Raw genomic sequence first — 12,135 nt, forward strand, 5'->3', positions numbered from 1 at the left:
TTTCGTGTCACAGTTTCCTCAACCAATTAAATGGCTGAAAATGGTTAAATATACCTGTTTCGTAAGAGATTACAGTGTTGAACGTTGTTGTGTGATACAGTAGCTAATTTCGTGACGCTACTATGTTTGATAAGATGAAAAGACTGCATCAATTATATCAATTACACACATACGCACTTAACACAAAAACGTGCACTAAAACACTTTGAATATGTGTAGATACAGGACACGACAGGACACAAACTCAAATTGATGCAAAATGTATCCACACAAGTATAAATACCTATGCATAAACACACACACACAGACACACACACACAGTCAGAGGCAGTCAGAGTTGTGGAACTGTAAAGCATGAATATGTAAGCAGCACAGGGGTGAGGCATCTCTCTCAGCAGTTCCAGCCTCATGTTTTTCAAACAGTCAGAAAACTCTGGAAAACACGAGCCTCTCTCCACGCTGGGGGATCGAGCAGCACTAACAAGGAACCACAGAAATCCCCGGGAGTCGTTAAAATAAAATGAAAACACATCCCATCTTCTGTCTTATCGGGAAAACCTCTGCCTTTGTTCATCTCTGACACCACCTTCCCCTTTCTTCAATCCACTAATAACTAGTCCCAAGTCTTTGCTTGGCTGTGAAGCCATTGTGTGTCTACTCTTTAGGGCTGCACCGAATACCATTTTGTGAGCTTCGAAGCTTCGGTGCTTTTCCACAGTGAATATTTGAAGCTTCGGCAGTAGCCGCACTTGAAGGCAGCTTCGGAAAAAGAGAAGGGCCCAATCCCAAAGTCGGGACTCACAAACTCACGGACTTTGGTGCGCGTTCTCGCAAAATTCGTAAGGGCTTAGGGTTGTCCCGATGTCGAATTTCAAAGGGCGTGAGGGTTTGAGTACACACTTACCGAGCCCTTTTCCGTGAAGTCTGCATCGATGCAGACTTCACCAAAAGGAATTACCCACAGTTCAAATTAGGGCTGGGCGATATGGAGAAAATCAAATATCACGATATTTTTGACCAAATACCTCGATATCGATACAGCAACGATATTGTAGTGTTGACTATTGGTGCTTTCACAAAATATTTACACAATGAGATTTTAGATAAATAATCATCAGTAATGTGGATATAAAGACTAAGTGGGGAAAAGGCAAATAATAGAACAGTTACAACAGTCTGGTAAGTTCAGAAAATTACATCACTTTACTGTAATGCAGCCTTAAAAACCAGGAAAAGACAACACTTATGACATATTACGATATCCAAAATCTAAGACGATATCTAGTCTCATATCACGATATCGATAGAATATCGATATATTCCCGAGCTCTAGTTCAAAGCGTTGTGACGTTTACCGCGGAGACCATAGGGGAATCCAGTAAACAACAGCACGACACACGACCACGGAACACAGACCAACCTGTTGAAAAAATTTGGAATCAGGCATCCGTCTCCTGTGCCTTGGACGTGTGGAAGGCAACAAAGTTAAAATGAAAATTGAAAGAAAAAAAATGAAAAGTGACAGCAACCGCTTTGTTATTAAAAGTCGCCAAGGTAACACGTGATCTCCCATTTCTACCTATCTGAGCCCATGTGGCCTCACACACTCACTCACTTAGCACCTGAGATCAGTTAAGTCTGTGAGTCTTTAGTCCTTAGTCCTCAGGGCTCACTTTGGGATTGGGCCAAAGAAAAAATAAAGGCGACAAAGCGAGAGATGAAGTTATTATTCCACGACAAAGTCACCTGTCGTTACACAAAATCCTGGGCGGTTCAGTGCTTGTGCCTGCGTTTTTATTTTTATTTTTAACCTCATAGTGTTTATAACTTTTTTACAGTAACGTTCCGGGACTCGCACGCCGCGACTGATAAGTCGTATATGCCGGTTAACGTTACATGATTGTTCACAGCAGGTTGATGTCGGGTTGCTTTTCTTCTAAAGTTGATTCGGACTTAACTTTTTGCCACACGCCTTCAAAACTAACGAAAAGACAGGCAGTTTTTACCGGACCGTCTGACGAGTGACAGCGACGCAGTGTGTGAATGAATGCTCAGCCAGCCAGCGCCTCACTGTATTGGCATTATGCACAGCCGCACTATCTTTACCTTTTATCATATCACCTGAAAACACCAGGCTGTTACAGTTTAACCATACAGACCTCTACAAACATTGTAGCTGGCTTGTAACTCGACATTTCTCCGTTCTCGGCTGAGATGGACGACGTAATGCTGCATGAATTAGCCAGCGGCTGGCGGACATTTAGCAGCTTAATCCGAAAACAAACACCACCGCGAATTTCAGCCTGCATGCATGTTTAAAACAGCAACAAAAAAAGAATATTCAAATCCCAAAATTATACCTACGTACCCACCGAACGAATATTTGAATATTTGGATCCAGCCCTGCTTCTCTTTTAAGTTTTTTTGCGGTTCTCTGTGCTTGGAGCGGCGTGTTTCTCAGGTTAGCCTGCTGAGGAGGCCTCGACGAGCCCTCCTGGGTGACAGCGATCTACTTTTAGTGTGACGGTGGGCGTTGGAGTTAGTTTGGAAGATGCTCTCCCTTGTTCCTCCTCGCCAAGATTTGCAGCGTGTGTGACAATTTCGCCCCCTCCACTGCTAAATTTAGTTGCTTCATGGTGTACTTTCAAAACACAACGAAGAGTAGAAAATAATGGAAGTAACAGAAATGCAAAACTTATTTGCAAGCATTTTATTCCATGTCAGTTAAACATTTAATTTGAGTCATTTAATGTTTCTACATTATTTAAACGACAATAACAACAACATAAATTCATGGCACTTTCACAGAAGAAAACAAAGGATGTCTGTTAGTGAAATCCCCCTTTCAATGGATCAGAGTCTGCAGTCAGATCGTTAACTTGGCCTATTTCATCTCAGATCCGAAGGAATATTTAGCTGTTGTGATAATGCTGCAGGACAGTGTTGTAGATTTATAATAAAGAAGCATGCTGTATTCCAAAAATGAGATCTCTTTTAAAGCCATTACTCTTCTGACTGTGACAACTTCATCATCTGCTTCTATATCCTGATGTGTGTGTGTGTGTGTGTGTGTGTGTGTGTGTGTGTGTGTGTGTGTGTGTGTGTGTGTGTGTGTGTGTGTGTGTGTTGTGTGTGTGTGTGTGTGTCAACAAAGCGAGAATCTAAACCATAGACTGTTAATATTAATGGACAGCGCATGTGTGACGTCACCCATTGGTTTGTGGAGATGAAGTTCGCCGTTACGGGCGCAGCCATCCTGGTTGCGGATGTGACGATTTTAGACGAGAGGGAGGAGTGAGGGAGGAGCCACGTTACGTTACACACTTTCACTGGCAATCACATCATAGCCACGCCCTAAAACACCCCCCTGCTTTATCGCCAATTTTAAAATCAACGCGACCATGATTTAAAAATTGAACGTCATTCTGTGTTGCAGAAGACTTAAAACTAGCGATTAAGAACATAAACTCTTTATGAAAATGTTTACTGAGGTAATAAATGAAGTGAGAAGTGGGTCACTTTCTCATAGACTTCTAGAGAAACCGACCTCCTTTTGCAACCGCACGTGTCGCCCCCCTGCTGGAATTCAGATAGAATGCAGCTTTAAGGCACTTCCACATTTGCAGCACTTCGCCGAACCAGATGCGTTGTCCATTAATATTAACAGTCTATGGTCTAAACCAGAAAAAAAAGTGCTGTATTTGTATGTTGAATGAAATGGCTTCTTCGGGTGTATTGTTTGTTGCAGCAGCCTCATTGTCCCAACCGCCACATCATGACTGGGTCTATGTATGACAACATAACAATGGAAAAAGTGAATAACACACAGCTCCATACAACAGCTGATATACACTGATCTACATAGTGGAAGACTTGAGCCTGACTCTGTGCCTCACACCTCTACTGAGCCTGTAGCAGCTACAGAAACACCCTCCACGTGGTGAGTGGATTTGATTTCTAGGAAATGCTTCAGAGGACCGCACAGAAGAAGTTGATGTTGCACTGACAGCAGTGTTGTCCTCAGTTGTCCTGTAAAGGGCGATACGGCAGATATTTCAGACATGACAGCATCCCTCCCCTCTCTTAAATTTGACAGTTACCGTAGTCTCAAATGATGTACACCACACAGAGCAATACCGCACTCAGAAATGGTTTCCTCTTCTTCACTTCCTATAATGTTTCCTGAATGTACAGTAATCTTTAGATTTTTCTTGCTGTCTTCATTTTTCATGCATCTCATTTGTTATTTATGTAATGCATACGCTGTACACATTTTTTTTTCTAGTTATCTCACGATGCATATATCACATTTTTGTACTTGTAGAATATTTCCATAACACATTATTTCTGTACCTCCCTCGGGAGGTTTGCTTATTAGCAGTATATTGTAGGAACCTGTTAATCATCCTGTCCTCGCATGTAAAAAACAAACCATAACTCCGTTCGTGCCTTTTCATACAGCTTTGTAACACACGTTATAATGCTCGCCTAGCTGCTAGCGTGGCACGCCCTCATACTCTGCTTCTGACTGGCTAGTAGTCCTTACCTAGCTACTGAGCATGTGCGACTCCCAACAAAGATGGAACAGAAGTGAGATGCCTCACTCTGTAGCTAAAACGGAGAGCTCAACACACAGGGTGAAAAGAGGAGCTGCAGCAATGTGCAGTACAAGAAAAAGATGGTGTTTGTAAACCATGTACACCTATTCTGATATAAGCTCTAAATACAATTATGGACCTGAAAATGTGCATAATATGGGCACTTTAAATCTAACTTGCCTTAAGGTGTAGGAACCCTGTCTTAGTCTATTGAGATGTAATGCAACGTTAATCTAAGTTTCATGCTACGTGTGTGTCTGTGTGTGTGTGTGTGTGTGTAGTAACACTGTGAATGACTTTATTGTTGCTTTATAAAAGTAGAAATTGAATAAACTCAAATCTTAACTTTGGCAGCTGAAAACTGCGAATATGAGGCCACAACCTGGTTTTTCTTTAGCAAAATACATGCACTTCTGCTCTCCTTTTGGGGATTTAACCTGCTTCAATTAAAATAGTTGAATCCGTTGAACTATTCATTTGAGCTATTCATTCATTGGAGTCATTGACTCGGAAATTTTCCTAATGGAATTTTCCAGTAAAAGGAGAAATGAGGTATTAGCAACTGTCCCTCGCAGTCTCCTCTTTCTTTTCATTTCTTTCTCTCAATCAGAAGAAGAGAAATCCCTTGCTCCCTTATTCACCAGCTGTGTGTTTGTGTGTGTGTGTGTGTGTGTGTGTGTGTGTGTGTGTGTGTGTGTGTGTGTGTGTGTGTGTGTGTGTGTGTGTGTGTGTGTGTGTGTGTGTGTGTGTGTGTGTGTGTGTGTGTGATATGTAAATGGCTGTTGCTTAACCAGCCAAAACTAGGCCATCTTCTCCTCTGTGAACACCTGAATAGAAGCGAGACGGAGGTAGTGGGAAGAGAAAGCGAGGCCAGAGGTGAACAGCTCACCAAAATATCTTACTTCAGCAGGCGTGCTGCGACTTTGCTCAGATTAAACTGACATTGTTCCATATCATGCTGCCTAGGTAAAAACAAAATATTAGTCAGACCGCTGCACCTTTATTCTGCAGAATATCACATTTAGAAAAGAATCAAATATCATATGTTCTCACTCGCCGAAAAAAAAGCTGTTCAGTGGACTGACTAAGCACTTTTCCATTTCCTACTGTTTCATGTAGAGCTGAGCGATATGGAGAAAAATCAAATATTATAAAGATATTTTTGACCAAATACATCAATTTCGATATTGCGGCGATAATGTAGGGTTGACTCTTGGTGCTTTCACAAAATATTTACACAATGACCAGGAAAGGACAACACGTGTCATAATACGATATTACTATATCCAAAATTGAAGACGATATCTACTCTCACATATCGATATATTATCAATATATTGCCCAGCCCTAGTTGTGTGTGGTCACCATTCCCGCATATTTTGCAAATACACACAGGGTGACACAGGAACCCAGGAGATTATGAATATTAAGCACAAAGAGAAGAATCAGTGTCCTGATAGCCACGTGCTAACGGCCTGAGCTCTTTTCATTAGGAAGTCCTGTCTTACAGCACGGAAGGCCATGTGAAGCCTCAAGGAAATGTCACACAGTCAAGGAATCTTAACTTTTGTGACTCAAGTTTGATAGGACTCGAGTTCACAGCTCTGCTGAAGGTCAGCAAGTCGGAAATGAAAGGCAATGTCATCCTGACGCTACCGTAGCCGTGCCAGATCAGGAGTTGTAAGAAAAAGCAATGGCAACCAACAACCTTTCCTGTTGGTTAGGTTGGAGGACTTAGCTCGCTGTCAAACCGAGCCAACTCTGCAGACGTTTGACAGAGAGGTGAAACGACTTTATGTTATTATGTTTTCGGCCTTTTGGTAAGGTGTGAGACAAAAGCTGGACAGAAAAAAAACAAGAGAAGACAGAGAGGGCAGGGCACAGAGAGAGAGAGAGAGAGAGAAAAAAAAAAAAAAAAAAAAAAAGGGCAGGGCACAGAGAGAGAGAGAAACCGAGGGGAAAGAGAATAGAAGCCGAGAGGCAGAACAAGTGAAGGACAGAGAGGGCGTTAGAGATGTTAATCAGAGGCTGCAGGTGTGTGTGTGTGTGTGTGTGTGTGTGTGTAAAGGTCTGACAGTATCTCAGGGCTACATCAGTGGCCATTAGTATTTTGTAGCACGAACACACACTTTGACAGGTATGCTGCACCGCCCGCAGAGAGGGACTGTGTGTGTGTGTGTGTGTGTGTGTTGACCTCTCCTTTCACGTGTTTATCTCACCTCCACTTGAAAACACACACACACACACACAACACACACACACAACCAACATCTACTCCTCAAATTGGCTCTGCTCATCAAATATGAATGATGTTCGCACCATCTGGACAGAAGTCTACAGTAAACACTCTGCTCATCTATCTTTCATTGTTTTTCCGTCTCCTCGCCAACATTTTTACTTTATTGTCATCCTCTCTTATACCTTCTGCACTCTTTTTAACCTCATCTTCTCCTTCTTTTTCCTCTTTCTCCCCTCTTTCCTTTCTTTGTCTCCTCTACTTTTCCAAATCTCCTCTTCCCTTCTTCTTGTGCCTATTATCAACCTGTAGTTGCCGTTTGAAAATGGGCTCATGGGGAAGTGTTGAATCAAGATGATGAATTTTTTATTTTCATCTAATGATGTCCTTCTTCCTCTATATCATCTGAATTTCATTTCCTCTCTGTTTATCTCTTTTCCTTTTCCTTATCTTTTCCTCCCTTTTCTACATTTACGTCTAAATTGTTTTTTTGTCCATCTCTTTTTCTTTTTCCACATTTTGCCCTCCCTTGTATTTGCCCCTGTCCACTTACTTTTTTTCTCCCCATAGCTGAGTTCTCTCCCATACTCACATTTTCCTCTCGTCTTCTTTTCCTATCTTCTTTTTCTTGTCTCCATGTTGTCTCCCGTTCTTGTCTCCTCTGCTCTTTCATCTTCTTCTCTGTTTACCACTTTCTTCTTGTTTTCCTCCTCCCCTCCCCTCCTATCATCTCTTCTTCTTTCCTCTCCCCTGTCTCATATTGGCTCTCTCCTTTCTCTTTCATCATCGTTTCCCCCTCCTAATCTCTCCTCATCTTTCTCATATTTGCTCTAACCCCTTTCACCTCCTATTCTTGCCTCCATTCTTTTTCATACCTCCTCTACCTCTTCCTCTTTTTTGACTCCTCTTCTTTCCCCCTCGTCCATCATCAATCCTTCTTCTCTTTTTCCTCCTGTCCCTCTTCCCTTCATCTATTTTCTTCCCTCTCCTGTATTTCTTGCAGTTTCCTTCCCTGCGTGTGTGCTCTCTTGAGCTTTGACGCATCAGGAAGTTAACACGCACACTGACACACACATACCCCCACACACACACACACACACACACACACACACACACACCACACACACGCTCTTGGGGAGTATGGAAGCTTGTTCATATCAGCTCCAACATCAGTCATCTGTTCAGCAAAACTTTTATCTGCACATCTGTCTGTCTCTCTGCCTGTCTGTCACAGTGTCTCTCCGCCTTGTTCGTCCTCTCTCTCTCTCTCTCTCTCTCGCTCTCTCTTTCTTTCTCTCTCTCTCTCAGACCTTTACACACACACACACACACACACACACAGCGGCAGCTCGTCTTTATCTTCTTATCGTTCCTCTCTGGTTGAGCTGCTGAATAAATCAACTGCAGAAAAAGCAGAGATGGAGACGAGGAGATAGAGGGATGGAGGAGGCGGAGAGGGGCATGATGGGATATGATACGACACAGGGCATATTCCTAGTCTCACTAGGAGAGGGATCGAAACAATGGAAAAGCGAAGACGAAAGACAGAGGGGAGGAGGCAAAGAAAGACAAAGAGAAATCTGATGCAAAGTGAAAACAGCCTGTGAAGTAGGCGGAAATAAAGACACGAGCAGTGAAAGAGAGATAGTAGCAACTGGAAAATATATGTAGACATAAAAGAGAGAGAGAGAGAGAGAAAAAGAGAGATGGAGGATGTTTGGAAAGACTGAGAGATGAGAGAAAGAAAGATGAAGAAAAGAGAAAATGAAAGGGAAAAAGGATAAAGAAAGCGAAAGATAAGATGGATATATAGAAACAGAAAAAGGATGTCACAAAGAGGAGAGAGAGAAGAGAGAGAGAGAGAGGATGCTAGGGAAGATAGATGAGAGAAAGAAACAGAAAGAAAGGATGACAGAAGACCAAAGTATGATGATGATAGATAGATAGATAAATAGACAAATGGAAAGAAAGAAAAAAGACGGAACAATGAAAGAATGAAAGAAAGATGCATGAAAAGACTTTGACTTTTGATATTCTTTAATGATATATTTCACTGAAAAGCAGCCACACAGGGGACAACTGGATGGATGAAAAGAAAGAGGGGATGAAAGACAAACATGAAAACTAAAGAATAAGGGAATGGAGATAAAGTTTGACAGAAGAAAGACATATTTTATAGAAGGAAACCTGAAAAAAAAGAGAGAAAGAGATAGCTGACTGACCAAAAACTGGCCGACATGCCATTGACCAAAACACTGACCCCTCCCCTTTGCATCCACACTACATGTTCATACAGCAGTGTAGTACATAATGTACATACATAAGAGCAGAATCATATGCTTTTTTTACCATTCTGTAATCTGCTTTGCCGATATTGTTTCCCCACTTAATCATCGTGCCTCTAAACAAAACCAAAAAAATCAAATTGCGAGTTAATGAGGTGCTGATTGTATTATTTCACAGCCGGGTGCTCGAGTGCACTGACTGATCCTGCGTGCCGACCTGTTAATACAACAAATTAGGAGTCGAGCTTGTGTTCTAACCCCACAGCAAAATCACAGGAGGGGGCTCAATGTTTGGCTCGAGGACACTTTGCGGAACACGCTGGTATTTCTTGCAGGAGCCTGGCTTCGGCTTCTGCAAAAAAAAAACTGTGCTTTTGTGGCCGGTTAGCTCAGTTGGTAGAGTCGGGGGTGCACGTGTGCAGGGGTTTATTCCTCGACGCAGAAGGTCCAGGGTTCGAGTCTGACACGGTACGGAACACAGGCACCTTTCTAAGTGTGAGGAAATAAGAAAACGAAATCAATCGAGGCTTTCGTCTTTGGGCATTTTTAATCAAATATTCCGACCTCGACGCCTTCAACAAACAAATAATGAAACCCATTATAGATGTAGGTGAAGGTGGGCAGCAGAGAGCCACGCGTTGCGCTGGCTAATGGTGCAGTGTGTCCTGTTCCACGGACACGCACACACATTTGTGAAAGGTGAGGTTTTTAAAAATGAAGGCCAGAACCGAGCAAGCAGACTGTTTCTGTTCTGAAAATGTCACCAATCCATCAATCTGATAGGTAAAGGCCAGTCTTCTCATTATACTGTGTGTGTGGGTGGGTGGGTGTGTGTGTGGGTATGTGCGTGTGCGCATATGCCTATGCCTATGCTCTTTCAGAAGAAAAGGCTGCTGACCCAGCAAAGGCTGCACGTGCGCACACACACACACACACACAACAACACACACACACACACACACACACACACAGTTATGTGGTGTATATTAATGAGCCTCTGGCTGGTTATCTGGAATTCATCCTCAACTCGTCCACAGTACAGAGCATCACGGCTCATTTAACATGTTGGACACACGTGTCAAAACTTTTACTGTGTTCTATCAGAAATGGCTTCATTTTCCGGATTTACTTTCTTTGTAAAAAGCAGCTCAGCTTCAGTTCAACTATGGACCTTTTTCACAGCAGACATGTTGACTTGTCATAGTAGGAAAAGCACAGCTGAAACTGATAACCTTAACGATGGCTCAGTTCCATCAAGTGTCCCAGTAAGCTATTTCAGTGAATCAGCATGCCCAATACCGGGACCTCTCCTAAGTGGAATGCAGCCATCATTAATGGTTTAATACCAGGACCTCTCCTAAGTGGAATGCAGCCATCATTAATGGTTTAATACCAGGACCTCTCCTAAGTGGAATGCAGCCATCAGTAATGGTTTAATACCAGGACCTCTCCTAAGTGGAATGCAGCCATCATTAATGGTTTTGAATAAACCTGTGCTTTTCCTACTATGACATGTCAACATGTCTGCCGTTAAAAAAGTCCATTCATCAGGAACCCAGCAGAATATCTGATACCTCCAGATGCTTTTTTTATTTCATACATTTTTCCAAAGATGGAACTTTGACTCACTTATTGTGGAAACTTTGCCTTAACATGTCGCGTTAAATCATTCTCTCTCTCTCTCTCTCTCTCTCTCTCTCTCTCTCTCTCTCTCTCTCTCTCTCTCTCTCTTTTTCTATAGGTGCACCACTCTTCATTACGACTCTGATCTTCCTCCTACCTCCATCATCATCACCTTCCACAACGAGGCCAGATCCACCCTGCTGCGCACCATCAGGAGGTAACCAACACATTCTCAACTCCGAGTGCGTCTAAAAGCGACGCTCGGTCAGGTGCCTTTGCCGTTAGTTACTGACGCAAAAATTCCCCTCAGTCAGACATTTTTCATTTTTCTTCGACTTGCTTGGTCGGGACTTTTGCCGTCGCTTTTTGACGCTCTGGGTTAGGACCGATTTTGTGTCATTTTTCAACATGGGGGGTAAAACCACTTAGAGAGGGTTAGGAAAAGATCGTGGGTGGGTTTAAAAAAAAAAAGTAAGAATGGGACACAAACCCCATCCTCCTGGGTGAAAGTCCTTTGTTTTTTAAGATTATTTTTGGGGTATTTTTAGTCCTTTATTCAACAGGACAGCTGAAGACATGAAAGGGGGAATGACATGCAGCAAAGGGCCGCCGGTCGGAGTCGAACCTGGGCCCACTGCCCAAAGTCTTTTGTTTGACCCATCCACCACCCCAACCTGCCTCCTCGCGCGTATTTTTGGTCTTTCATACTACTCCGCTGCTACCGCTGTCGCTCGTCATACCGCGTCATCTTCCAGCGCAGCGGTTGAGCTGCTGCTCTCCCCGGTGTGTTCCATACAGACGCTAAAGGGTGATTATGGCGTCTGTATCTGACGCTGAGAGCCACTGGCCGACGGGTTGAGGTTTTTATTGTCATATGCAGAATTACAGAGAAGCAGTCTATGGTAATGAAAGAACAAAATCAACAAAAAAGGTTTAGGAGACACGGCGGCCATCTTTCAACTCAGATTTTGCTTTGTTTATTCCGTTGGAAAACTGGTGTTACAGTTCTACTTTGTAATATGTAATCTCTTATTTAGCAATTTTGATACCATTTTATACCACCCAAAGAGGTGTTTTTGTATTGGCTTGTACAGTAGGTACATGCGAGGGAATTGCACAATTGGCATTGCAAATTGTAAATGACATTGAATTCTGGCAGAATATTAGCTATCAGCATGTTAACCCTTAAATGAAATCTCTGAGGTATCAATCTTCATAAACCGGCATCAAATGTTGGCTGATGAGCAAAGAAACACTGAGCTGCCAACAGTGACAGTATAACAAGCAATTTCTGTCTCCGTATTGTCTTTCATTCATTCAACAGTTCAGTGTGTGATTTGTTGTGTATGTGTGTGTGTTCAGGGAAGTGATGAAACATGTAGCATATTAGAGT

General features: G+C 42.6%; 1 protein-coding gene across 3 annotated transcripts in view; it reads left to right on the forward strand.

Moving 5' to 3' along the window:
* The window catches only part of galnt14 (UDP-N-acetyl-alpha-D-galactosamine:polypeptide N-acetylgalactosaminyltransferase 14 (GalNAc-T14)), a 197,882-nt gene that overhangs the window by 111,728 nt on the left and 74,019 nt on the right, over positions 1-12,135 (forward strand). For all 3 annotated transcript variants that reach the window (XM_039782122.1, XM_039782123.1, XM_039782121.1), the window contains exon 4: positions 10,861-10,959. In XM_039782122.1, the coding sequence (XP_039638056.1) occupies positions 10,861-10,959 (99 nt within the window). The remainder of the gene's footprint in view (positions 1-10,860; positions 10,960-12,135) is intronic.

The sequence above is a fragment of the Perca fluviatilis genome, chromosome 18, assembly GCF_010015445.1.
Source record: "Perca fluviatilis chromosome 18, GENO_Pfluv_1.0, whole genome shotgun sequence".
Lineage (NCBI taxonomy): Eukaryota > Metazoa > Chordata > Actinopteri > Perciformes > Percidae > Perca > Perca fluviatilis.